The sequence below is a fragment of the Aspergillus ambiguus genome, assembly GCF_047715705.1.
Source record: "Aspergillus ambiguus strain CBS 117.58 unplaced genomic scaffold BDV59scaffold_64, whole genome shotgun sequence".
In the NCBI taxonomy this organism is placed as follows: domain Eukaryota; kingdom Fungi; phylum Ascomycota; class Eurotiomycetes; order Eurotiales; family Aspergillaceae; genus Aspergillus; species Aspergillus ambiguus.
Genome location: NW_027395577.1, coordinates 8572 through 35195, shown reverse-complemented (window position 1 = coordinate 35195; position 26624 = coordinate 8572). Strand labels below are relative to the sequence as shown.

Genomic DNA, 26624 nt, shown 5'->3' with positions numbered 1-26624 from the left:
GGACGGGAGGGGTAGAAGTAGATGGACCGGGAATGGCAAATGTGTAAAAACCTCGATAAGGGTGGAGGCACGGATAAGCACCTGACAGGAGAACCAACCAGTGAGGGGGCACGGAGGAGGGGAGTCCCGGCGAGACCCCCATGGAACCATCCTTCATTGGTGTGCGGGAAGGTAAAAATTTTTGAGGAAGAACCCAAGAACCGCTGGGTCCATCGGATATCTCCCGTGGCGCACGACAAGAAGAATTAACAGTCAGGATCTAATACAGGCAGTAGGCTGCTTGGAACGCACGGCATATATGTAAAATCTTGAGGCTAGCTATCGATTGATGGTCAGCGACGCATGTAGAGAGTACATTCATGATGGCTTGGGCACATGAAACGGAGTCGGTAAACCTGGATGGAGCCGTCCGAAATCCGGTTTTAGTCCTACTGTTCAGGCATTATTCCAAGGCACGCGACCAGGCCTTTTCCGAAATGATGAGTAGAACATTCCGGAGATATCCGTCCGCACGAGCATCGATGCAGGGTGCATTCTTTTCTTCAACCCAATACCAACCTCCCCAGGGTATCTCCGCATTCAATACGAATGGTTATTTTGAGCAAACCCCAGCATCCATCGATCTGATAGACATTCGGTGAACACTAGTCTCCAAAGGGGTTAGGCCCCGGCGGCCCCGCAGACTCCTCCCGATCCGCCAATGACAGCAGCGGCAACCATCATCACGACGCTCTCTGCCATGAGGTAAATTAAAGTCCATCAGAGGAGCTGACTTGTAAATATTTCTCTAATCTGCAGGGTCGGCTTGCATAGGACTAGTCACCTGCACATAATCAGCTGGTTCCTGATTGTACATCTAAAAGCGATAAGACGATGATAAGGCGGTCCATGAACTTGATTACTTGGACACCGCACAATATTGGTGAATTTCCATAGGAATGGTAATATCTACTAGGAACATGTTACAATGTCAGCGACAGAGACGGTTATTGACAGTTATTCAACCAGTAAGGTGGGTCTCACATTGTACTGTAGGTCGCAGACTTCTTTTTCGTTTCTCCCAGGTTAAGTCTATCCCTCCGGTAACTAACGTAATTGTGCACTTTAAAATAAGAATGTAGCCTTAATAAAGGTATTTATAACTTCTTAAAGAGTCTAATGATAGTACCCGGCTAGAACCTCCTGGCCCAACGGATCTCTTACTCCATAATTACTACAAATGATGAGTGATCTGGCAAAAAGAGAGGAGTAAGAACGATAGTAGAGGTGAGCAACAAAGGCTGGCATGATGAATTGAGAAGCCAACGAGTTCATGAGCCCAATGCTCCGACCATCATCACCGGAGATATATTACATACGCAACGTAGTAACAAAGCCCTCATGCCTCAACCGATACCATTCTAAGCACACCTTCCATGGGTATTCCAAAAGTATACATAACGTTCGTGATAGCCGGAAGCAAAATATACATAAGTCTCCAGGATCCCGTCCGAGGAGAACCGAAAGTTCAAAGGCACATATCCAAGTACAGTCAACGGCCCGCATTCTCCGACACAGGCATGTACGACCGTCGTTCTCTTGCAGCCTGGTGATTGTCAGCATATCGCGCGGTTTAGACCTCATTACGTGAGGAGCTCGGAGTACTTGCCTCGAGGTACTTCTCCACCCAGGGCTTAAACACGGCCCAAGCCAACAGGCCGCCCGTGGCGAAAATAAAGATGAAGACTATCGCTTCATCTTTTCTCGAGTCTCGCTCTGGATGGTCGACAAGGTTAGCTCAGACCATATGACGCTTGTCACCATAACCCGGCATTGTCCCAAGGGGAGTCCGTACGGAAACAAGTGGTGAAGATATCCTCCTCCTTTGCCCTCTTGCACATGGGTAGGTCATAATCCAAACAAAACTTTCGATTGCAGTCATTGCAGCTTAACGATCGGTATTTGTCCACCCGTTTCTCCTTCAAGTGGCTGGCGTCGTCATCCGTCAGACTGCGGTGGAAAAAGTTGTTCAAAGAAGTCACGTCGTTCTTTTGGGGGTCGAGAGGGATAATGGTGCTGTTCGAAAAGCATGTACATTTACAAAAGGACGCAGGAGCTACATATGACACGCAGGCGTTAGTTGATATACTGATGCATGGTACCAGGACCGGGAAAACTCACAGGAGGCCAATGCGATAGACGTGAAGGAGACAAAAAGAATGAGGAGCAGACTCAGGCGAGTAATAATATTAGGTCGAGACATGATTGAAATATATGATCGGGAGAAGAGGCAAGGCTTTCCCCTTCTACCGATGACACAAAGCCTGCAGATGTGGTGATCGCCGAATGCTCCGAGGTGGCCGCACGATGATGCCCTTCACAGGTGGTCTCAACAACCCCATACTCTTGGCGTCATGTGACCAGTAGGACTACGATAAGAATACTAGTGTTTACTCAATTGACTATCACTGAATAGTATTTGCATATTATTATCTAACAAATTCCACAGTATATCGAGCTATAGTAGGAATATAACACGTTCAAGATGCCGAGAGACTAAGATTTGCCTCTCATGCCCTTACTCCGATTGTCCCTCTGTCTCTGCTCCTTCGCGACATCTCTTCGCCTCTTTTTCCATGCGCGGTTGTTGTCACCCCGGTTCTCCCAGAACCACTTGGTAAACTCAGATTCCTCCTTGGCCGGGGATGCACCCTTAGGTACCGGGGTATTGGCATACGAGTCATCCACTTCCATAGAATCCCCATCCGTATTCCATTTGATGGTCCGGCCAACCATTGATGTGTCAGGAGTAGGGGCTGCACTTCTCAAACCGCGAGCCTGTAAGTCCCTTTTTGTGAAAGGGGTGTGTGGTTCAACGACCTTTTCGGCTTCTTCCTCGGACTCCTCTATGTCACCTTGACCGAAGAAGCTGAATTGCGCATTGGCTTCTGGCTCGGCGTTCTGAGTAGCATCGTCTGTGGCAGGTCTTTTGAACAGCGCCTCTAACGGGTGCACTTCGGTGGGTGGCCCGTTATTCGTTCCTGTCGTGTCCTCGTCCAGGCTCGGACCGCCGCCTTTCACGGCCGTTTGTTTGTTTGGGGTCTTCAGTACTTCTTCTTCTTCTTCATCGCTAGAAGAGCCATCAGATTCATCTGAGGAACGAGATGAGACGGCGGCTTCGCTTTCCGAGTCAGACGCGGAATCATCCGAGGACGATTCACCGCTGGACGAAGTCCAATCCTCCGACTCTTCTGCGCTCTCCTCGGGGCTTTCGACCTTTGCCTTAGATTTTCTCGTCTTGGAGTCGACCTCGACAGACTTTCGCTTTTCCTTGGCACCAGGTACTTTTCCAGGATGATGCTGGTCACCTTTGACCCGGCTGTTGACTTCCTCCTTGACATTTCCCGAGGCGTCCACCCATCCTTTGCCTTCCTCGAATGTAGATGTAGGCTGCGTTCCATCATTTCCGGACCGGACAAAGCTCGGATGCGATATGGTTTTTTCAAATTCATGAACCACCGATTCCTGCGCTGGTTTCTTCTTCTTCTTGTGGGTTTTCTCATTCTTCTCGTCGACCGAAGACCGGTTGGCAGGAACCTTGGTGCGGAAGAGACACTCCGATTTCTCCGTATACTTGGACTTGGCCTGGGACTTGGATTTCTTGTCGCCCTTCTCTTTCCGTTTCTTCTCCTCCTTGCGCCGCTCCTTCAGAGAAGTGGTCGACTCGGTCCAGCCCCTTTTGACCTGGCGGTCGGGCGGGAGCTCATAGCCTTCAAACACCGAATATTCGTCCTTGCTCTTTTTCTTCTGCTTCTTTTCTTTAGGCGGCTTATGATCCGGGACGGGGTCTTCGGCGTGCTCTTCCCGCTGCCGTTTCGGGGGGCGGGCATTGTCGACCTTGAATTTCCGGCCTTTGAGGATCGAACCGTTAAGCTTCTTCTTCACTTTCTCGGCGTCCATAGCGGGTAACGTCACGTAGCCGTAGTCGTTTTCGGGGAAGGTCGGGATGTGGTGATAGCTGATTTCCGTCGCGGACGACCGGAGGTTGCCCGGTAGAACGGCGGGAAGAAGATCAGGCGTGAAAGGGGTGATATGGAGGCGTTTAGTGGTATCGGACGGCGCAGTCATTTGTTGCGACGAATGTATGCCAGACCGCAATCAAGCTCCAGGCGGTATGAATGGGAAACAGGAAGGGGTTGCAACGAAAGTAGGGGGTCAGCGCATGGCGGAGGCGCAAGGACGTGAAGAAGGAGCGAGTACAACGGGCCTGAATGTAGGGCGAATCGCACTTGAAGGGTGTTTGACTATCGAGAAGGAACCAAGACTCGGATGGTTTTTATTTTTTTGGAGGATTTTCCGCCGCCAAGCCCAGAATGGAAAACGTGGCGCAGCAGCAGAAAGCACGAGCCACAAGTGGTAACTTACCAGGTTCTGTTCTAGACCGTTTTGTATGGTAAGAACCGTCGCTGAAGGATCCATCCATGGATGATTTGATATATACATCATTTCAGCTGGGACTCCTGTCAGTCGGTATTCATGGCTGGGCGGTCATCTGATAGGTGGCTCGTGAGATTGGCACGTCGTACTGCAGACCGCTAGAGCACTTTAGGGACGGACCCAGTTTATGCGGTTCAGTTGATGGAATACTCCGGATGTACCTATACTCCGCAGGCCTTATCTATCAAAATTGGGATGGACAGACACCTCCCGTGTGATTTACCTCAACTGTGATGAAGATGCGTCTAGTATGTAGGCAGTATAACAAGTGTCTGGATAAGAAGGATCAAGTATAGCCACTGATCCAGACCCTCAAGGACCGCTTGATGTAAGACAACGTGAAGCTGTGGCGTTACCCTCAGCAGATGTACGGTACGATACGTAACAGGACAACCTATTGAACTCAAAATGTCATCGATTCAGTCCATTCCTCCTCCATTCCCTTCATTCATTCCATCTCCCCAATCTTCTACTTCTTCTCGTCCTCCTCCGCTTCTTCCTCGACTTTTCTCCATCTCTTCAGGTGGAAGACTCACGCTCCTCCACTCCTCCCTTCTTTTTCTATCCACTTCCCACCCGCGTAGTCGGCTCCCCCCTCCCCTGACGTCGGCCGGTTCCGCGGTTAAACCAGCACACCTCATCACCGCTTCCACTTGCCAGCTTTCCTCCCTCTTCCTTACTCATGGCCACAGCGGGTTTTCCTACCGCCCCCTTTCCCACCAGCCTCCATAACTGAATAACCCGCAACCTGGCGCGGAGTCTTGTGGATCTATCGCGACGGGGCCTCTCCGATCCCACTATCGATCGCTCTGGCACTCGCCTCTCTTACTCCGCTTTCTTATCCGGCACTCCGCACATCCTCAACCCTCACCCTCACGCCGGCTCCCCCGGATTATTAATTACGTCAAATCATCAACCCCCCTTTTCTTCTGTGTAACTACCAACTTCCCTCTCTCCCCAGCGATGGGTAATTCGCAGACAAAGGAGAGCCGCCCGACCGCTGCCCACCGTCGAAGTCATCAATGGAGTTCCTCCGGGCGTTCCCCTTACAGCGAACGGCATCACTCCGAGGGTTCTCGGTCAAGGGGGAGTAGGCCGGATCTCTCCATTCTTGGCCTCGGCAGCAGTCATCATGAACGGGATGTCGCCGCGCTCGAGCATCGGCGAGAAACTCGTCAGGAACGAGAAGCCCGCAAGCTGGAGAAGGAACGGGTCGCCCGGTTGAAGGAGCGGGAACGGAGCATGCGGGAGGAGCATGTTGACGGGGGCTATCTGGTCACGCAGGGTGTTTATACCGGGACGGAGGATTTCAACAAGGCGGTTGTTCGGCAGTTGATGGTAATGGACCATAGACTTGGCTTCTGCGCTCTGGACGCTAACACCGCTTTCTAGATCGAACGGCGCCTGGCTCCGTTCTGGAGAGGACTCAACGATTTCTCCGAGTCGTGGACGGAGCATCAGCTCATGGCTGCGGCGCGTGGCCTCGCCATCCCTCCCCCCGATGAGATCCCCCCGGAACTAGAATACACAAATCCCCCCAAGGCCACAGACGATTCCAAAGAATCAGCAGAATCGAAAATGATACAGCATTTAACCGTCCCTATCACGTCGCGATCTCAATCCTACGGCTCCGATGCTTCCCAGTCTTCGAATCCGACCAACTCCTTACCATCACCCGCGTCCCCTATCGCCTCCGGGACTTCCACCTCTCCGTTATTCCGGACTCGTGCAAAGACCCTTGCTTCCCTCACGACCTCCAAGCATAACCAACCTGATCCGGGTCCGCGGGAAATGCAGCTCCCTCGGGATCCGTTCGTCAATGGGCAGCCCATTGAAGCCTATCTCTATAAAGAAGCGGCCGAATGTCCGATTTGCTTCTTATATTATCCGCCGTACCTCAACCGGACCCGGTGTTGCGACCAACCGATCTGCTCGGAATGTTTTGTTCAGATCAAACGGCCGGATCCCCATCCCCCAGAGCATGGCGACGCCGACCCGAACGCTCCGGCCGAATCCGGTGAGGGGGAGAGCCCGGAGAATCAAGAAGGACAGCTCGTGATGGAGCCAGCCGCCTGCCCGTTCTGTGTACAGCCCGAATTCGGCGTCACCTATGCGCCGCCCACTTTCCGTCGAGGCCTGACTTACGCCCCGGATCCCAATTCGCGGCCCAACTTCACGTCGCCAGTCTCATCCACCTCGTCGCTTTCCTCTGGAAACCCCGCTATTGTGCCCGGACGTCGGCGCGCTACGTCATTGTCTGCCACTGACCCCTTGGTCATCACTACGGACAAGATCCGGCCCGATTGGGCGCAAAAACTGGCGAATGCGCGGGCTCATGCGGCCCGAAGGTCCGCGGCTGCGACGGCCCTGCACACGGCAGCATATCTGATGAACTCCAACTCACCGAGTGATTCGCGCAACTTCAGTCTCGGCCGCCGGGGAGTACCACGCCGAGGCGGGGCGGTCGATGTTGGAGGCAGCACCGGCCGGGCGGGTTCCCCGGCGCTACAAGCTCTGGCTTTCTTGACCGATCGTCGACCCGCGGGCAATGAAACGGATTCGGCCGAAGAACCAGGGACGTTGGCGCCTCCGCGTCAGAGTTCCAGGCGCAACCGCATTGATGACTTGGAAGAAATGATGATGATGGAAGCCATCCGGTTGAGCCTGGCCAGCGAGGAAGAACGGCGCAAGCGGGAAGAGAAGGAGGCCAAGAAAGAGGCGAAGAGGAGGGAGAAGGAGGCCAAAAAGGCGGAGAAGGCGGCTCGCAAGACCGGGCTTTACAGCAACAACGCCAGTAGCTCTGCATTGGATGTACCTTCTGGACTGGGACGCGTGGTGAGCAGCTCCTCGTCCATCACGGGCGAAGAGGCTACCCCTGCAGGCAAGGGGAAGGAGGTTGACCGGTTGTCGCCCAACGCACCCGCTGGACATGAGCAGGATCCTCCAGCCGGAACTGCAGATGCTGTACCAGACCCGACCGAGCAAAGTGCTTCCACGCTCCCATCTTCCGCCCAGCAAGCAAGGCCGTCCCATCTACGCAACGTCTCTAGCGCCTCCTCCTTCTCGACCTTGTCCGAAGATCACCACCCGGGGGCTGCCGAAGGAGCCAGCTCGAACGAGCCGCTGTATAACTTTCGCAGTCTCGCCGCTGTGATTGGGGATGAGGAGAAGCCAGAGGAATCCGCCGAGCATGTGGAAGACACCTCCTCGAACCCAAAAGCAGAAGGGTCTGCCTCGCATCCCGTTCCTCCCGCAACCGAGAAGCCCCGTGGACCCTCGCCCTCTGCCACGGAACGTGCGGACAACGTGCCCTCTGTCACCGTGGAGGGGAGCCGGGAGTGTTTGATCCCCAAGGAACTGGAAACGCGGTCGGTTGAGTTGACTGGGGCCACTAGAGACCCCGAAGCTACTTCCTGAAGTAGATAGTCTGTTTTATTTTGTTGTTGTTTATTTGCATCTTCCCATTTACTTATGTTGCAACCGATCAGAATGTGGGCAGGATTCGCACGTTGTTTGGCGCCGAGGGGTTCTTTTTCCGGGGAGGGTCAGCGATACGATGCACTCTTTTTGATTTCTTTTCTTGGCCTGGTTCGCATAGGGATTGGACATTCTCTCTATATACAAACAGTGTCATAGATTTCTTTCTTTTCTCGTTTTTCTTCGGGTGGTCGACGGGTTACCGGTGTTATGAAGCTCTTGAGGGCGTGTATGTAGCTGGCCGAAAGCAGAATGAAGACGAGGTATGATTCCTAGGTAACGGCGCCTCCACGGTATGTCTGCATAGTGCGAAATATGCGCCCCACGGTGTCAACAGGGAAACAAAAGTCGGGTGCATCACCGGGATTAATCCATATTAATAGATCGGGAATTCCATGGTTTCAGATCTGGTTTCAGCCGTGCGACTGGTCCACCAGCGATCCTTGGGTGTGGGATGGGGCCGGATAATACAGCGTACAGTACGCCGTACACCGTCAGAAGATTCTCACTCCTGAGTCGTCTGCCTACAGGGTACCGAGTAAGACCACGCTGAATGGCACAGGTCAATTCAGCTCTGCTCAGCTGTTCCGGACGGATCCCATTTGTCGTTGGGTCGACCCATAGTTTCCTCGTAATTATGACGCCAGACGGGGAGGATCGGTTATAACGATCAACACGCATTGCATCCGGATCGCTCAATAATGGGGCCTGCCGTTGACTAGTGGTGTGGTAGTGGGCGCGAGAAGGCGTTCAGTAGGCATTGGAATCCGATGCATTCGGCCATGTGGATTTGATATCTAGAACTGGAGGGTTATGGGAAAAGTCTAACCGGCAGATATACCAGGCAAAGCAGATATAAATAAATACCATACAACATGGGTCAGACCAGATCCTCCTCCAATCTACCATGTAACCAGTAAATAGTCCTCCAGGCAGACGGATGGGTCCATCCATTTATCCTGTTTCCTCTCTTCGCTTTCTCCTCTTTCTGTCTCTCCATCCTTCTCTCGTGTGGTTTGCCTTCGGTCCCTGCATCAGGTACTATTGGATCTAGCATGCACTAGCATTTAGTCCCTCCAGCGACTTAATCGACGTGTATACGAAATTTCCTTTTTTTCGTCACAGTCTGCCTTAGATCAGCCTTTTCATTCTATCTCTTCTCTCTTTTCTTTTTCTTTTCTTCTTCCCCTCTATATATCAAACACCCTCGTTCGTCGCATTCTCGCATATCATCACTCCAATGGCGATTCTCGACAAGGAAAATCGCCGGCTGCGAATGCCCTCCTTGTCCGCCATGAAACTGCAGAAAAAATCCACTCCTCCGTCGCCGGAATCGCCTCCTCGCAAAGACCTGCCCGCCTATCCTGCGCGCGGCGATTCCGTGCCGGTCCGGCCTCCCCGGCCGCAAGAGAAGGAGCTGCCGCCAGATCCCATGCTGCATAGTCTTTCCCCCACTTCGTCACCACCATCGTCGACCCCTCCGGCTCCCTTCACCAACCCCATCCATCCCTACAACGACCGGCCTCTCCCCAGCTTTCCGCGCGTGCCGGTTCCGAAACCCACCGACCGGGAACCCGTGTCCATCCAGCAGAGCACGCCCCCGCCCAGCGATGGCTCCGAGCCCGAGGCCGAGCGTGAGCAGCGCCTCCCAGAGGAGCCCCGGTCCCAACCCCAACAGCCGCCGCGCGAAGCAAACCTACCGCCAAAATGGGATACCCCCGTAGCTACGCCGCGGACGGATCCTCAGCCGGGAGAAGAACATGCAGAAGAACCCCCGTCCGACGACGCCCAGGACCCGCTGGAAGACTACATCCCGGATCCCGAGCCGGAGCTGGACGGCCCCGGCGACGGCGGCGATGACGACGACGCTGTCGAGGAAGACACCGGACCCTGGACGCCGCCGGACTACGACCCCGTGGCCGCGCCGCTCAACAAACTGCACTTTTCCTGCTACCAGGAGCATCGCGCCATGCTGCCCGCCAACAACCAGTGGTATCCGCTGCCGTGTATGACCTGTCAGAAATTCGACCGCGAGATGCGCTTCCGGTGCGTGTTCTGCTGTCTGCGCGTCTGCGGGGGTTGTCTGGAGGGGCTGCGCAAGTGTCCGCGTCGTTCGCTGGCGCAGTTGATGGAGACCATGTCGGCGGCGGAGCCGGAACAAACGCCTGCTTGAATGCGTTGGACTTTAAACCGGGTTTGGGTTTTCTACGGGTGTTTCATGTGGATTTCTATATATATTTCGGGCGTATCGTGTCAGTTACGCATGTCGAGTCCTGCCGCCAGCTAGCGGTTCTCTATTGTATATACGGCGTACGGCTACCATGGATGAGTGTACAGCATAGATATGCACCAGATGACTTTATTATACATAATCGATATTCTGTAGACATGATACTCGTTAATCGTGATCTTCCTCGGTCACACCCGGACAGCCCTCCATCTCGTCCGTCTCATACCGGTATTTGCACCAGAAGCAATAGCGGTGCTTGTCGCGCAGATACTGCACGATCCGGGCAAGTCGCTCACTCGGCGCCAGCGCATTGAACTCGTCCAGCTCCGGATCCTCCTGCTCGACCTCCTGCTCCAGAACCGTCGATAGATCCGGCCTGTTCCCGCCCAGGGCCTCCTGATCATCCTTCTCTAGCGTCTCGTCGTCGTACCCCGGCAGTCGCGGATTCGGGAAGAAAGACGACGGCAGCGACGTCTGCAGCAGGTGTCTCATCTGGACCGACCGCTCCTTTTCCTCGCGCTCGCGCACGAGGCCCCGGTACAGGAGGTTGATCTGCGCCGTCGGCTTGACCGCATTCGGCGCGGGGTTCCCATGCTCCTCCGCATCGGCCTCCCCATCCAACCGCTCCGCCACCTTCTGCGCAGCATGGAACTGCGCCTCCGCGCGACGCGTCTCCCGCTCCTCGCGCACCCGATCCCGATAGTCGCCCTCCTCCTGCTTGACCTTCTTCACCGCCTCCTCCGCCTCCTCGCGGAACTTGCGCTTCTTCTCGCTGTCGAGCCCAATGCCCCCGCGGTCCTCCTTGAACACCAGGTTGAGCGGTTCCGCGCGCGCCCTCTCCCGTTCGGAGCGATCCTCGCCCTCCCCGTCGGTCGTCCCCGTCACATCCGTACTCTCCTTCTGCGAGGGCTGTGACGACGGGGACCGTGGCGGCGGCGGCGGCGACGACGGCGCGCGCTTCTTCCCCAGCGTCTGTCCCGGCTTGAAGCCCAGTTTGGCCATCATCTGGAATCCCTTGTTGGACGGGTCAAGCGTGCTGGTTGCGAGGGCCTCGTCGCGCCGGGCGGCCTCGCGGGCGGCGAGCTCGGCCTTGGAGGGGACTTTGGCGCGGGCTTCGGCTTCGCGTTGCTGGCGGCGCTTCTTCTGCGTGAAGGTCTCCTTTTGCTGCGGCTCTTCGATTATCATCGACATGTAGTCTTCCTCGTCGTCTGGTGCGGGGTCGCGGTTGGGAGGGGGCATGTTGCTTGGTGGGGGGGATTGTCTGGTGTCAAGGTATGGGAGGTATGAAGATGGTGGTGGATTGTGGTAGGTAGTGGACTGGTGTGTTGTGTTGGAGTTGGAGAAGGTGAGTTGGTTGAGGTTGCGGGGAAAAAGAATTGATTTGGAGTTCGCCGGCGCGGAGCTCCTTCCGCCTACGACTGAATATTCTATTCTCCTCCCGACAAACCCAGACAACGTCGTACGCTCTACTGTCGCGTCTTTGCTGTATACTCCCTGAATCTCGACTGCACACTAACCCCATTCCACCGCTCTCCCTCATCGTCGTCGTCGTTCCTCTCCGGCAGTCCCACCTGTTCCACAGCGAATGACGCCCCAACCGAGCCATAACAAGCTGCATCGATCGCCCTCCCCGTCCGGAGATATCCCACCGCATACGCGCCCAGAAACGCATTCCCCGCACCGGTAGCATCAACCACGTTCGCACTGTTCGGGCCATAAAATGGCGGCAGCCACGTCGGAGACATGCGTCGCGAGCTGACGAGGCAGCCCGCCTCGCCGGCGCGGACCACTACGGTCCCTGTCCTGTCTGGGCCGACGCCGTCCTGCAGAAACATCCACGCCAGGCGTTCGATCTGGGCTCTGTCGATGTCCGCGTCTGTCGCTGGTGGCGACTCCCCACATAATGCGAGGAGCTCTAGATGGTTGGGCGAGAGTACGTCGACTACAGGCGCCGCGTCTCGACACAGCTGGAGGGCCTCTGGTTTGCATGCGGGGGGCGACGGCTCCCAGATGAGCAATGGGCGGTGTGGCACGCCTGCGCGCCTCCGGAGAGCGAGGAGGCTTGAGACGCGGGGGAGGATGTTCTGGGGTGTCTCGAGGAGGTGGAACGCCTTGGAGTGTAGCAAGGCGGTGTTGGCTAGGTGGGCATCCTCGATGGAGAGGGTTGGGGTCGTGTATTTGAATTCCTTTGCTGGTGGGGTTTTAGTACGCGACGGTGATGGAGGGGACTGGAGAATCGCCCGCACGTCCGAACGTAGTGTCTTTGTAGACGAGCAAGCCTCTCGTCGAGGGCTTGTCCGGTTCGCGGTCGACGATCAACGTCGTATTCCAGCGTTCTAGATCTGTTTGGATCGACTCAGGGAAGTCATTCCCTATGTGAAGCATCCAGCCTACGCGGGAGCTGGATGGCCGGGGTAGAAACAGTCGCGCCCCGAGAGTCGCTGTGAGGATACAGAAGTCAACGAAGGTCCCGGCGAGTGCGTGGTAACCCGGACCAACCGTACGCGCCGGAACCGCCGAGAATATCGGTTAGTGGTTGGCGATTGGGGAATTGTAGCTCGTCCAGGACGGCCAGGCCAAGACTGGTGAAGGAGATCTCGAGAGCCATTGGCGCGATGGAGATACGCAGTCAGAGGGGACGGTGTTGGTTGCCAGAGGGAAATCCAGGGTGATCAGGTGACAACGCCATGCTGTCATCAAAGACGCAAAACGAACCCACCTGGAGAAACAGCAAGATAGACCATCCAGACGGGGATTCATTATTTTGTTGGTTCCTGTCGAAGGCGAGTGGACCGGGAACTCCCGCCTCTCGGTTCTGATTAAAGCAGCTGCCTTGCCATAGCAAAGACCAACCCCTCCCTCGATATCTCCTGCAAATCGACCAAGTAAGTTGCAACTCTAGGAAATGGATAGGTCCGAGTACCGCGACCTCCTCAGGCTCGCCGAGCGGGACATGTTCGATCCCATCCCGCAGGAGACCCTCGACGAGGTCCTCTCCACCCCGCCCTTCATAGCCGTGCCGGGAACCTTCAATGTCCGCGATCTGGGCGCTTTCGGTGCCCCGTACATCCGCACCGGCCGGATCTACCGGTCTGGGATGCTGGGCTATCTCACGGAAGAAGGCAAGAAACGGGTGTCTGACGATATGGGCGTGCGGCTAGTCCTGGATCTGCGCGCCGCACGTGAGAGGGCCTCCATCCCGCCGCCTGATATCCCCGGGGTCAAGTTCGCCTGGATTCCCAGCGAAGGGGCCCAGACGCATTTGGATCTCAACGACTTTGTCGGAGAGCGAGGCGGCGAGAAGGGTTACACCAAGATGTACTTGGAGATCATGGAGGAGTACGCCGCGAGTTTTCGACACGCGCTGGAACATATCCGAGACGACGCGGATAGCGATGGCGGAATTCTGTTTCATTGTTCGGGTATGTTCGTTCACCATCTTCCCTCAATCCCGGCTAGTTTCTAACTCCTCCAGCCGGAAAGGATCGGACCGCGGTGCTGGCGGCGATCCTCATGGGACTCGCAGGCGTCCCTGACGCTGCAATCGCAGCTGAGTACTCCCTGACCCGGATCGGAATGGAGCCGAGAAAGGAGCTCTTTTCCCAGATCTTCCTGCAGTCGAACCCCGACTGGACACCGGACACGCCTGGCTTCTCGGCGTTCGCCACTATGAAGGCTTCGTACATGTTGGAGTTCCTGGACGCGGTGCGGGAGAAATATGGCGGCATGGAGGGATATGCCAAGTCGCGGCTTGGTATGAGTGATGAAGATGTCAGCAAGATCCGGCTCGCCCTGAAGGAATAAGTTTTTTCTGCGCCGTATGTGTGTCCCGAGCATAAACATGCGGGCAGTACTTAACCCTTTGGTTATAGAGTATTATAGTTAAATAATAAAGATATAGGGCAAATTCACCTACGCATAATTGCAGATCCATGCGATCTTCTGGCCATGTCAGCCGCTTTAAAATATTCATAAGGAACATCACAAGGTTAACTATATCCAAATGGCTGCTACTGCTCCAGCGTTGCTTCCTGTCGTGCACCGCACCCCCTAGCTGACTTGGTACGCTGAGATGCCAGACAAGGTATTTATTGTGCTTCTAGATATTCCACATGGCCGTGTCTGCTTCAGAATAGTTACGGTGTGACGTTGGCTGAGATAGATATCCCTTGTAGTGATAAAGCCGCTTGGTACAACTGGCGTGGCGTCTAGAGATTAATACTATTTCGTGATCTAAATGACGTCTTTTGGTCCCCCTCGGAGTATCCAAGATCCCCATACCAGGCCTCTGGATGGGTAATACCCGAGCACGGTGTTGTTGTCTTTTCCTTCCAAACGGCGCGGCGTCATGCTGCTTCCACTTCCCAAGGGGGTGCATGGATTCTGGCACTGAAGTGGAACAGATGTACCAAGCTACTAACGCTTCCTCGAAAGGGAGCAGCAGTGGAAACCCAACATCCGACGGGGACCGCGCTCACCGTTTAGGGTGAGTGGAACGATGTTAGCCATGGCCCTAGGGCTTCTCTGATAGATGTAGCTAAGCTTTCTGCTAAGTGTTCTCCAGCGTCGGAGAAAAGATAACATTAGCGTACTTGTAGGGTGCACCGTTCATGCCCGAAAGAATCGATTTCTTCGCATACTGGCATCGATGTACTGAAATCATTAGTTATCGCAGTAATGGAGGAATCAAGTGCAAAACTCATACGGATCGATCAAGAGGCGCCTCAAGAATTCTGTCCAGGAAAGTTGATTGACTGTGTTTTATAGCGGTGCTTTTGCTACCGTCTGAAAACGGGACCTGTAGTACTCGATACATGAATTTGGCCGTCCCCACTGAGGCGCTCGAGAGACAAGCACTCAAAGGGAGAATGAGATATACATGTCAGGAGCCCTGACTCAACTTCGAGTGTCGATTTCATTCTTATACACGGGGATAACTGGAAGATACCTACCCAGTCTGTGAGGAAGACATTCAGATATAATCTATCCTCATAAAACACGTCGCAAAATCAGTATCCCAGTGGTACGACTCCCCCTTGCGCCGTAAAATACCAAAGCCACTGCCCTTAACATATGAGGTGGTGTCGAGCAGGCCCTGAGTGCTCACTGAGCTCTGCCCTGTGACACAAAATCCTCGTTGAGCAAACCCATGAGCCTCCTCGTAATAGGGGCGCTATCTAGAAAAGGCAAGACTACTCTCTCCGTAGTGCCAGGTGTTCTAGAAGATAAAGTGCGTATGCTGAGATGGTACAGTGGCGAGAAGAAATCTATAAATAGGAAATCGGCTTTCACCACCTGTCATTCTGGCAAGATGCCGGCACCTCGGGTTTAAATCCGTCCTCACTGTTATTATATACGAAATGAAAAACAATCGTAGAGTGCAAGCCGGCAGGGTCCGAGTCAGGGAAGCCACTCCTTCAAGAGTGGGCGTCACTAAATCGATAGTCGCATGTCGATCACATCCCTTGCTCCAGCTGGACTTCCTCCAGTGCTTGATCCCTTCCCCTTCCCCACACTATGCAGAGAGTAGATGACTACCTTCGGTCTCGCACTACTTCCACGACAGGTTTGGCTTTTGAATCCCCCACATCTCGGTTCGAACGGCACAGCCAGTCCAGCTAGTGTATATGCACGCAGTCCAGTCATGTCGCACATACGCAGTACAGTCAGGCCGCACGGCGCTGGACCCCTTCCGCCCTGGCGTGGGAGCGGTATGTCCGCATTCCGAGTATCTGCGGGGTCTTAAATTCATACACTAGGAAGGAAGGGCCGACTCGAGTTGAGGCGCGTCTTAAATTGCCCTAAAAACGGGGCGCAACCCTCCGCGTTCAGAGACGGTCCAGAAATCGACGGATGCGCGTCACGCTTCATCCAAAATGAAACCATACAGTCTCCTTTTTACATTGGCCTTTCTGGTGTCTCTAGCGTGCGGGAGATCTGCCGTTGTTGATCTGGGTTACGCGCGGTACAGAGGTCAGAGGCTCTCCAACGGCATCAATCAATGGCTTGGGATACGCTATGCTGCTCCCCCGATAGGTCCATTGCGGTTTGCTGCACCGCAGGACCCTACCCTCATGGAGGGAGTACAACCTGCATCGAGGGTAGGTCCCGTGTTACAACCATTATCTGGTAGAATCCGCGTGCTGACACCGGGAATAGCATGGCGCGCGCTGTATTCCCACCGGCCAATATCCCGTTCCCCAGGGAACTTCGGAAGACTGCCTATTTCTCGAAGTGTACGCTCCCGCACAGACGAGGAGACTTCTTCCGGTGTATGTATTCATTCAAGGTGGCGGATACAACGAGAATTCAAATGCCAATCACAACGCGACTGGCTTGATTCAGGCATCTCACATGGGCATCGTGGTGGTGACTTTCAATTATCGGGTTGGTCCCTATGGGTTCCTAGCCGGCGAGGAAATCCTCAAAGGGGGCAGCATAAACAGCGGCCTGAAAGATCATATTAAAGTCCTGCAATGGGTGCAGAAGCACATCAGCAAGGTCAGTTGTTATATACATATTAATATACAGTACTAACTACAGGCAGTTTGGCGGTGACCCCAAGCATGTAGTCATCGGTGGCGACAGTGCAGGAGGAGCCTCTGTTACCCTCCTTCTTTCGGCCTATGGCGGCCGAAATGACCATCTTTTCCACAGTGCCGCCGCAGAATCGCAGAGCTTCGCCGGTATGCTCACTTTAGACGAGAGTCAATTCATGTACAAAAATCTGGTCATACGTACGGGTTGCGCCGGCGCGGCCGACACGCTTGCATGCTTACGTCGACTGGACACTGCGCGCCTCCAGCGCGAAAACATAAATACACCGCTGCCCAGGGCACAACAAGCGCCACTATACATGTACGGTCCTGTAGTTGACAATGACCTGGTCCAAGATTACACTTATCGTCTATTTCACCAAGGCAAATTCATCAAGGTCCCGGTGATATTCGGCGATGCTACCGACGAAGGCACGATCTTCGTTCCGAAGAACACTTCCGATCTTGGAGAAGCAGACACGTTCATTCAAGATCAGTTTCCAGAAATTGAATTGCACCACCTCGCCAAGATCAATAATTGGTACCTACGGGAAGACCAGCTTCGATCGTATCCCAATGCAGGGCCTTACTGGAAGCCGACCAGCAACGCATACGGTGAGATGCGCTACATATGTCCTGGGATTGACATGTCATCAATATATGCCAAAGCTGGCATCAAGAGTTGGAACTTCCACTATGCCGTGACAGACCCGGCATTGGAGGCATCTGGTGAAGGCACCACACATACTGTCGAGCTTTTCGCCATCTGGGGCCCACAGTATATACCAACGAAAGCGCCAGCGTCGTACTATACTTCTAACGCACCAATAATACCTGTTATGCAAGGGTACTGGACGAGTTTCATCAAGAGTCTCGATCCCAATCTGTACCGTCACCCCGGAAGCCCTGAGTGGAGGGAATGGGGAAGTGACGGTGAAGACCGCCGTATCTTCATTCGAACAGGAGAGACTCGGATGGAGAGTGTCCCAGAAGCTCAGAAGGAGCGTTGTAAATATTTGATCAGCATCGGAACAGATTTGGGACAATGAGCCACCTTATCGATATGGCATCGCTACAATTATCTATCATGGTATACCTGATAGTGCGGCCTTTTGACGGGAGTTGTCCAGCAACAGCGCTTGCATGAGGCTGTGGCGACAAGTACATAGAAATTAAAAGGGGACATAATTATACAAAGAAAAGACAACGAAAAAGTCTATCACGTCCGTAGTCTATCGGACTCTGTGGCAAGGAAGCGTGGACCCGCTACTGTAAAACTGGCATGTAAGCTTTATACCAAATCGTATCCAGGGGGTTCAAATACCCTGGGTTGACGTCGACATGGATCTACAATTTCTCAAAATCGAATGCGAAAGAAACTCATAATAAACCAGTTTAGGTGTAAAAGGGTGTTAAGGATGTGGTGAGGTACAATATGGTACAACAGATATTAAGCCGTGGTAATAGCCATCTAGAGATAGTCTGATAGAGCTTTCCTTCGGATAGACATGTTTAAGGAAAGAAATCAGTTATCTATCATATTTAGTCTCCTAGAATAGATTTATATAAAGAAGCCTTTCGGTTTTCTAGTCTGATACGGACCCACAGGAATATATTTAGTAGATGAGTGTTTAACCAAGATAGAAGCCCGCCTGAGGCCGGGGGGGCCGGGCCTACATAGACACCTACCTATTATAGTCTCGGATTGGATGCAAAAAACAGCAGCCTAGCATGGAAATACTGCCGTAGATAAAATAGTTAGTATGTCTAATTGATATTATTTATCGACTTATAGAGGTGGGGGTTAGTACATACGTGTCACATGCTTTAGAATCTGGATGGAGGCTGCTTTTCGCCTGTAAAGAACATTTGTACAGGGGCTTACTGTTGCCTGCAGAAAGGAAACGGCATGTCTTTTGGAGACAATCCTGCCTGATCTATTGCTGTGGACCATAATACTCGTCCGCCATGTGGCGATGAGCCCGGTCGACGGCGTCCGCATTCAGATCCTCATATACCATGCTCGAGATGGCCTGTGCATCGTCTGTTTGGGTCTTCCTAGCCGAGTCCAGTCCTGCCTACCGTTAGCCACGGGCTCTCCAAACAGCAAGAACGGTGCCAGATGACAGCCAAAAAAAAAAAAAAAATTGAAGAAGAAGAAGAAGAAAGGAAGAAAGAAGACCAACCGATAGTGCTTGGACGGGATACATGGCATATCGCGCCAGGTTTGCTTCCCGCGCCCAGTAATCCAGCAACCGGTCGGTCTGCCCGCGGTTCCGGTGCTCCTGTGCGTGCGGAAACACCATGACCTGGGAGCAGCAGCCGAATGGCTCCTCAAGGACACCCGGAGCCGGCGGCAGCAGCGATGCCTTGCCCGACTGGAAGAACAGGATGACTAGCGCTGGGTTGAGCAGGGGAACCGCCAGGGCCACCGTGCCCCAGTCGAGGTAGGCCAGCGCCAGGCGCCATCGCAGTCGGCGCGCCAGTACCACCGGCAGCGTGAGCCCCAGCCTGATGCCCAGGATGATTAAGAACTCGTGGTTGCCGCCGATGCGGCGCGACGCCCACCCGGTCGACCGCTCCTGGTTGAAAAGCCGCATGAACAGCCACGGCCGACGGCCGCGGGGGTCGTCAATCTGGCGGAGTGTCAGCAACGTGCGAGTAAGCCATCCGTCCGTCACCAGGATATCGTCCTCGAACATGCCAACGTAGGCTGTGCTGCGGTCGTAGCACCGTCTCAGGGCGTAGACATAATCATAGACGCCTTTCTCTGCATACTCACCCGTCTGGGCCAGGTCCCAGAGGTAGGCTTCTTTCCGACCCGTCACAGTGTACGTGTATAGGTCGTCAACAGCCAGTCCTGCTGCCAGCTAGGGTGCGTGGCAGGATCCATCTCGTCAAGGAGGGCGCTGAGATACGGATTGGTACGCTCAGGGGTGCAAGGCCATGAAGCAGGCTGGCGACCGTTGCCTGCTGGATTTAGTGCTTGGCGACATGAAGCAGAGAGGCGGAAGGAAACCTACGAACGTCGAGGTACTGCGTGCGCCTCCGTTTCACGGAGCTGAGCCCGATGCAGAGGGCGGGATTCGCACCAGCCTGGCCTGGGGCGAGGTCCCAGCTGTCATTCAAGGCGTCGATGAACTGCTGGACTTGGGCGCTGCGGTATCGCGAGTACCGCTGTTCGCAGGCGCGTGTCCAGTCAGAAAACGCGCTCCCGGGGTCGCGGTAGAAATGTGACCGCGCGTACCAGGCGGCGCAGGCGATTAATGCCAGGCAGGCGACCAACCGCCGCTCGTAGTGTTTAAGAGGGACCAGCATCCTGGAGTCTGGTCTAGCCGGTTCTGACCAGGGAAGGTCAGGTCATTCTTATCCCCCAGCAAAATATCTCTCCGAGAGCCTCGCCCCTGTAACCAACCAGCCAGACCGTCGTGGAGGAATGTGCCAGGCCGGCGGTTCGGTGTCTTTCCCCTGTTTGCCCATGAGATTCAGCCTCGCCGCTGGAAGGAGGAACGAACCTTGATATACCTCTCCACTCCGGGCGGGCGAAGACCGCCGTTTTGCCGCTCCAGGCAGGTCCTGACTGCCATGGGTTTCATGACTCGTGCCTGCGCGAAACATATCTGTGTTCCAGCATTCTGACTCGGACTTTGTGCTCTTTGGAGGACCTCACGGATCGGGTAAATGCTGGAGAGTGTGCATCCTGGCGATGACGTTTTGGGCTCTTGACTTGAGGCGTAGGTGCGTTGGAAACAGAAAGAATTCGACTTGTAGCGTTACTGCGGCTCCCGTCTTGAGTACGCACAGGATGTGCATAAGTGCAGCAATCTGGACTGCGGTGAGGGACCGGAGATGTCTTATCCTTCAGTAGGCTGTGCCATCCCGTTGATGCGTAGTCCATGTGGGGATTATGCGAGCACGGTATAACTACCTATCTCGTTTGCGCTAGCCGGCAATGTTGGGGGCTGCACATCGCCAGGATTACTTGGGCCACTCCATTGACTACACGCTGGACGTGTTCTTTCCACTTAGTCGCAGTCGAACGCTACCTGAGCATGTTGCTGTGCTCTTTTTACGAATTACGCTAGAAGCAATCACGAGTCAGCCAAAGAATGTTGGAAGGTAAAAAGGGAAAGTTAATTTCTGCGATCGAGGGAGCGCGAAGGACTATGTAGAAGGTGGGATATTCCTGAATATATTTATCGTCTGCATCAGCTGGAGAGAGCAAATACACTCGTTCTCGAAATTGGCTTGACAAATGCACCACGCTTTCCACGTCAAGATAGTCTTGCGGGTACTGCAAAGAGTGGAATACGGTAGACAAGGCCATCCTATTATGAGTGGAGAAATTATAAAGCATATCTCCCCCACCCTACTCAATGAGTCCTCAGTTTATTCTCCATTCAGCGAGCTAAGGCAATGAAGGTCGATGGTTTACTCACTCTCGTAAGCATTGCGCCCATCGCTCCTTGGCCGTCAAATTCACGTACAGCGATTGGACCACTGGAAATGAAAATTTAAATAAAAAGGATCAGCAAAAATGATCTCACCACTTATACTCTGCTTGGTGAAATGGCCAGTGCAACCTCTTCGCACATTTTTTCTATCATGCGAAGCTTTGACAGGACGGTTTCGCCAGCACGAACCAACACTTCGTTTGAATCGGCTACAGACAAAGCACTTCCATGTTCCTGAGAAATGTCGTTTGATTGTAACAGGAGAATCTTTCTTTCGGCGACCCGAATAAGATCTAGGCTCTGACGTTAGAAACGAGAGAAGGAGAAGGGAATAATACTGAAGCATTAACCTAGCGCCTTTCTCAATTGGAAGTCTTTATAGATTTCGCGAGCAATGGTTTTGACTCGATTCAGCTCGGGCATTCCCTCTCGTACGATAACTTTGAAGTCAAGCGGGTTGAACCCCTTTCGTTCTTCTAGATTACTTATAATGTAGGTCAGACATTTGTTCTTAGCGGCAGTATATACTGGCCTTTATACTGTAAGAACATCCTGGGCAGACTCACCATCAAAAGCCTTCGAACGGAAGTATGCTAAGAAGACATTGTCATTTGCTGTTACTTGATCTTCTGTTGCTGATTCCGAGCTGATTAGTGATGCAAAGTAAATAGCAAGAGGGAATCTCCAGCCAGGTGCGAGATTTTCTATAATCTCTCCGACAACTTGCAAGCGATCGAGCATTTCCGCCGATGGCAATTTTTGTATATTAGTGACTGGCCAGATTTTTCCACGAAGACGAGCAACTTCAAACACCAATCCTGGATTCTTGATTTTTGGTGCAGTACTGTCGGGTTCGATAAAATGGGGCTGTAGACGGAGCAATCGACCATTATCAAAGAGAGATCTTGCGGAGATCATCTGATGTTTGTCTTCAATCTTTAGCGACCCTTGCGAAAGGTATTCACCAAAATTATATCTCTCGCGCAGGTCCCGAAGATTTTCCAGATTCTTTTGGGGTTCGTGATCGTCAAACTTGTAAAAGGCATCAATGAGATATGAATCGCAAATGAACGTTCCTTTAGCGAACCGCGTTGTATCTACGACGTATAAATGGATATTGTCCAAGCTCGACCCATCTTTATTGCTCAAATGGCGATAATAGACGTACCGAATTGCGAAGAGATGTGAGCTAGTCCACGACACAAAATTGTCTTCTATTTTACCCTTTGGCCACCATCGAAAATGCAAGTTGAGTGAACGAGCTATGGTTGTCCGTTTCTCAGCATCCAAGAGGGAAAAAATGTCTTCAAGGGACGAATCAGTATGTCGATAGGCTGCCTCTGAACGCATCCATGTCTCATTGGCTTCCCCATCCGAATGAGGAGTGACAACGCGGAAAAGGTAGCGAGGAATATCATCCAGTGCATTCTCAGCCAATGCACTGTCTGACTGAGGACTAAATAGTAAGTGCTCTGGCTCCGCAGGTCTATCACTCAAGCGGGAGTTTCTCATCGACTCGGTCAAGGCGTCCATTTTGAGATCGGTGTCACTTAGGATTAGTACTGGATTTAATAGATAAGATATAAGGGGCTGAGGTTGGCTGTATATAGGAAAGAATGTTGATCATCCCCACAGGGAAACGACGCCTTAAATAGGATAGGTGCATATCCAGCCTTGTGCCTCACTAACGTTGAAGGTCAGATGGTCGCAAGTCAGCCTTTCGGCCTTTTGCTAATGCGAATCAAATTCTGCCACTTTTACCTGGCGTCAGGCTATTCACAAGGCTAGGTCTCCCATTCAATAAGCCCAGTAGCTTACCGTGGGGAATGGTTCAAAGTAGCTTCGATCGGGAAAATATTAGATAAGATAATGCGGGATGGAAACAAACATGAGGATGTGAGCCATCGGTCGGTACGGGATTTCGGGGCTCCATTACAATACGGTCCCTGCCCTCAAGCTTTGTAGGTATTCCAAGTATTCCAACCAGGTTTTCTCTGAACCAACCAAGCTCCCAAATTGGATTTTCATCAGGCCCTTGTACTCTTCGCCTGAGGAAATGGGTCATTGTGGGGTGCAGGGCATTGCTGTGCTGAAACCAAGTCCTACGGGCGCTTCGTTCACTGCAGGACACGATGGTGCTCATCGTGCATCATAAATTTGCTTATATTTGTTTGGTGGAAGATATCTCAGGCTGATATGATTGGGCATCTTTGCTTATCCGGATAATTCATTGTCAGAAGGCTAGGCAGTAAGGCATGCATGCATACAGGCACCGCTCCGGCCACTTCACCATTCTATTGAGTAGACAAACAACGATTGGCCTTACCTGTGCCGCAGGTGATTTTAATATACTTCCCACCTGAGCCCGCGTCCACACTCGCCATATATTGTATCCCATATGCTAAGATGGGTTTTACACGTTTAATACCTCCGTTCCAGTTGAGAAACACTTACAGAATTCTGCGTTGCTATGAAGTGGTGTAAGCCCTGTGATCGCACTTTTTGTAGCCAAGAGGCTCTCGACCAGCATCTCCGGGACTCACCTGCACATGCGCCCTCCTACGAGTGTGAGCCCTGCGGCCGCACGTTTGGTAGCCAGGATGCTCTCGACCAACATCTTCGGGACTCGCCTGCGCATGCGCCCTCCTATGAGTGTGAGCCCTGCGGCCGCACGTTTGGTAGCCAGGATGCTCTCGACCAGCATCTCCGGGACTCACCTGCACATGCGCCCTCATATGAGTGTGAGCCCTGCGGTCGCACGTTTGGTAGTCAGGATGCTCTCGACCAACATCTCCGGGACTCACCTGCGCATTTGCAGCTCCATAAAACGCCGCTGAACAAGTTTTTTCTATCATTTAAAGGCTTTCCTTTTGATCCAAACTTACCGCCAAGTCAATCGTATTTGTCCTTACAAAGATTCTATAATTGGCGAAGAGGCGACGAGGACTATTCCCAAGCTTGGGATCAGTTTCAGGAAGCTCTTTCTCAAGAACTTAAGCTCTGGTTTGGGACAGAGGACGACATTACCTCTTGGCATTCACTTTGCCGCGCCGTGAGGATTGAACCTTTACCAAGAACATGTCTTGAATGCGAGAAGGTAGTGCAGTATGCCGTGCTGTTTTTTAAGACGTATGTTAATGTGAACTCACAGGCAGTGCGAGGGATACACGTAAATATTGTCGACCTGATTGACTGGGCTCGCAATAGGGCAGATAATAGTGAGGTACAGATCTTCAAAACCCTGGAGGAGCTGCGGGAGTATACCAGAACAACTCGCAAAATATTTCGCAATAATTTTGACCAGAGGGGAACTGGAAATGTAGTCCTAAGACATTTGCTTCGATCCATTTATTGAGTCAAAGAATGAGAAGGAAATAAAAACTGTGTAATATCCTGTTTCACTTTCCTCTGTTCAGAATAGAGAGATATCTTCAGTGCCGATTACCGCCGCACTATAAATATCACTTGCCATCTTCACGTAGCAAATATTAATTTCTGAGATGGTGAGTCGGTTGCATTTCCATGGAGAGCAATTACTCTACTTCTGCAACGTGGACTTGCTTTTTATCCTGATAATTACTGTTCATGTGCCTACTTAATTGCCCAGCCACGTATGATAGGTAGAAAAACGGTAGAAAAACTCTAGTATGTTCTTTTATCCCATGCACTCCCCGGCAGCACCCATTAAAGCAGTGAGTAGCGGGTGACTGCTGTAAGGCAGGATGGCCCAGCTGTCATAATTTTCGACGACATACAATCGGTTTGCTATAAGATTCAGGTGGTAGAATTCGAATTACATACATCTGCAACGCCTTCTGGACATAAATTCACTGTATGGTACCATGGCCTCACTAGCCAGCGTGACTCAGACGATGGCCCAACCGGCTTCCTGTGCTAGTAATCCCATTGCAGAAGTCCAACTGATGTCCTCAGACACATCACAAGCCATCTGCTGCTTTACCACCCAGCCTGAGAGACAAATAACGCCGGCGGTGAATGCCAATGCGTCGTCATCAGCTGTGGACCTACATCGACCCATAATGTCAATGCCCAAGACAGGAGACAGGCCATTGAAAAATACGAGCCACCCTTTCTTCCAGAATCATACAGCTGCCATGTCTCCCATCTGTAGTGCAGACTGGACTTCCAGGTCTAGCCTGGGAGCAAATCATGCTATGTCAAACACAATGACGAGCCAATATGGCTCACCAGCGCCGACCATGGCTGAAACACCGACTGCCAATTCAACTATGTTTACGGGTACAGGAACGCCGGCCCGTGGCGGTATTCTCTTGGTTTTCCTGGCTGGCATTGTTCTCCTCTCCTTTATTTTATTTGTTTGATTTCTCTATCCCTCGCGGGTCTTCACAGTTTTGCGACAGATTGTCTTGCGCTCCTACTCCAGGAGACTAGTCCATCAGCATGTACGTAAAGACAACGTATTAGAGCAGAGTCCTCAATGTCTACAGTACCAGAGTGAATATTAATTTTGTCTATCAAAGGTAGAAGCGATACCCCCCGACTTACAGTACAGGATATTGTCGGAAGTTCCGCAGGCCAAAAATCGAGATACAGTAGCACCGGATAGTGTTATTTTTTTATTGGATTATCCCGGTGTTAGATCTAGCGTCGTTGGCATACATGGGTGAACATATAAAGAGACAACGGATTTTGAGGGAAGCATTTTTGCTACAACGCAAACCAGCTGCCAATAGCTGGCATTCTATTTGTTAAAAACCATGTGTAGCACTGTTTTTGTGTCGAATGGCATAGGGCTTCGATTCCCCGGTAAAAGCTGCTAGATAAAGGAAGAAAAGGCAGAAGAGAATGACAAAACTACGTAGCTCCGGGATCCCAGTAATGCCTTGATCGCATTGTGCAGTATCTTGTATTCTGCTCGGAATTAAGGCCAGAATAATGTAAGAGCAACACTGCCCATTATTTAAAACCCTAAACTTTGCAGGTGAGTCGAGTGTTTCGGCCTCTGACGCAGCGAGAAACAGAACCGGATTTCGACCTAGTCGAAGGGGTTTATTTGTAATTTGCAATCATCGTAGGTACACTAGCTGAACAATGAATTAAACATTGTGTATTAGTCTCACCTATCTAGTGACTAAATGGAATTTTATAGCAAATGCATTTCCACCATGAGTTCTGAACTCTTGATGTGAGTCACAAGCAAGGAGCCTCCACTGAGAGCACTACGCCCTATTCTAGGGTTTCCGCGTCTTATACACTTGTAAGGTATGGAAAATATCCTTGCTTGGATCAAGAGCGTCGGCCAGCAACTGAGAGCGGAGATAAACGGCCAATAAGACGTCTCGTTTAACTAACTGTAACACTGAGCCACAAGAGGACTTCAGAAAGGGCATGTCGTGGTCATCAGAAGTAAATAACACTTCAACTGACAATCTACTTCTGAGGCCCTGAGACCGGAGTTCTTAGCCGACA

At 52.5% G+C, this 26624-nt stretch overlaps 12 protein-coding genes across 12 annotated transcripts; 6 read left to right on the top strand and 6 right to left on the bottom strand.

Annotated features, from left to right (window-relative positions):
• Positions 1-1179: 1179 nt before the first annotated feature.
• Positions 1180-2337, bottom strand: BDV59DRAFT_189280 (uncharacterized protein). Its single transcript, XM_073691576.1, has 4 exons — positions 2161-2337; positions 1835-2095; positions 1649-1755; positions 1180-1585 (listed from the first exon to the last, which is right to left on the bottom strand). Exons 1-4 carry the CDS (start codon positions 2240-2242, stop codon positions 1532-1534), a joined length of 504 nt encoding a protein of 167 aa, XP_073542866.1. The 5' UTR covers positions 2243-2337; the 3' UTR covers positions 1180-1531.
• Positions 2338-2482: 145 nt separating this feature from the next.
• BDV59DRAFT_189278 (uncharacterized protein) lies at positions 2483-4278 on the bottom strand. The gene has a single exon (XM_073691575.1). The coding sequence runs from the start codon at positions 4105-4107 to the stop codon at positions 2536-2538; it is 1572 nt and encodes a 523-aa protein (XP_073542865.1). The 5' UTR covers positions 4108-4278; the 3' UTR covers positions 2483-2535.
• Positions 4279-5278: 1000 nt separating this feature from the next.
• On the top strand, positions 5279-8106 carry sip5 (Sip5p). Its single transcript, XM_073687330.1, has 2 exons — positions 5279-5814; positions 5869-8106. The coding sequence occupies exons 1-2, from the start codon at positions 5440-5442 to the stop codon at positions 7891-7893; spliced, it is 2400 nt and encodes a 799-aa protein (XP_073542864.1). The 5' UTR covers positions 5279-5439; the 3' UTR covers positions 7894-8106.
• Positions 8107-8864: 758 nt separating this feature from the next.
• BDV59DRAFT_189276 (uncharacterized protein) lies at positions 8865-10330 on the top strand. Its single transcript, XM_073691574.1, has one exon. The coding sequence runs from the start codon at positions 9194-9196 to the stop codon at positions 10124-10126; it is 933 nt and encodes a 310-aa protein (XP_073542863.1). The 5' UTR covers positions 8865-9193; the 3' UTR covers positions 10127-10330.
• Positions 10331-10346: 16 nt separating this feature from the next.
• Positions 10347-10996, bottom strand: BDV59DRAFT_189274 (putative G-patch domain protein). Its single transcript, XM_073691573.1, has one exon. It carries the CDS (start codon positions 10673-10675, stop codon positions 10352-10354), a length of 324 nt encoding a protein of 107 aa, XP_073542862.1. The 5' UTR covers positions 10676-10996; the 3' UTR covers positions 10347-10351.
• Positions 10981-12926, bottom strand: BDV59DRAFT_189273 (pfkB family carbohydrate kinase superfamily). Its single transcript, XM_073691572.1, has 3 exons — positions 12683-12926; positions 12430-12624; positions 10981-12374 (listed from the first exon to the last, which is right to left on the bottom strand). The coding sequence occupies exons 1-3, from the start codon at positions 12789-12791 to the stop codon at positions 11650-11652; spliced, it is 1029 nt and encodes a 342-aa protein (XP_073542861.1). The 5' UTR covers positions 12792-12926; the 3' UTR covers positions 10981-11649.
• On the top strand, positions 12927-14148 carry BDV59DRAFT_189270 (tyrosine-protein phosphatase). The gene is made up of 2 exons (XM_073691571.1): positions 12927-13605; positions 13659-14148. Exons 1-2 carry the CDS (start codon positions 13089-13091, stop codon positions 13985-13987), a joined length of 846 nt encoding a protein of 281 aa, XP_073542860.1. The 5' UTR covers positions 12927-13088; the 3' UTR covers positions 13988-14148.
• Positions 14149-15708: 1560 nt separating this feature from the next.
• BDV59DRAFT_189269 (uncharacterized protein) lies at positions 15709-15951 on the top strand. The gene has a single exon (XM_073691570.1). The coding sequence runs from the start codon at positions 15714-15716 to the stop codon at positions 15927-15929; it is 216 nt and encodes a 71-aa protein (XP_073542859.1). The 5' UTR covers positions 15709-15713; the 3' UTR covers positions 15930-15951.
• Positions 15952-16059: 108 nt separating this feature from the next.
• On the top strand, positions 16060-17785 carry BDV59DRAFT_211520 (putative triacylglycerol lipase; the record flags this gene model as incomplete). Its single annotated transcript, XM_073695818.1, has 3 exons — positions 16060-16284; positions 16436-16684; positions 16731-17785. 3 exons carry the CDS (start codon positions 16060-16062, stop codon positions 17766-17768), a joined length of 1512 nt encoding a protein of 503 aa, XP_073542858.1. The 3' UTR covers positions 17769-17785.
• Positions 17786-18656: 871 nt separating this feature from the next.
• Positions 18657-20037, bottom strand: BDV59DRAFT_211515 (uncharacterized protein; the record flags this gene model as incomplete). Its single annotated transcript, XM_073695817.1, has 4 exons — positions 18657-18793; positions 18902-19589; positions 19648-19689; positions 19747-20037. The coding sequence occupies 4 exons, from the start codon at positions 20035-20037 to the stop codon at positions 18657-18659; spliced, it is 1158 nt and encodes a 385-aa protein (XP_073542857.1).
• A 1232-nt stretch (positions 20038-21269) lies between these two features.
• Positions 21270-22706, bottom strand: BDV59DRAFT_196726 (uncharacterized protein; the record flags this gene model as incomplete). Its single annotated transcript, XM_073692765.1, has 3 exons — positions 21270-21466; positions 21524-21649; positions 21740-22706. The coding sequence occupies 3 exons, from the start codon at positions 22704-22706 to the stop codon at positions 21270-21272; spliced, it is 1290 nt and encodes a 429-aa protein (XP_073542856.1).
• Positions 22707-23579: 873 nt separating this feature from the next.
• On the top strand, positions 23580-24596 carry BDV59DRAFT_148976 (uncharacterized protein). The gene is made up of 2 exons (XM_073687329.1): positions 23580-24270; positions 24325-24596. The coding sequence occupies exons 1-2, from the start codon at positions 23644-23646 to the stop codon at positions 24526-24528; spliced, it is 831 nt and encodes a 276-aa protein (XP_073542855.1). The 5' UTR covers positions 23580-23643; the 3' UTR covers positions 24529-24596.
• The last annotated feature ends 2028 nt before the right edge of the window (positions 24597-26624 follow it).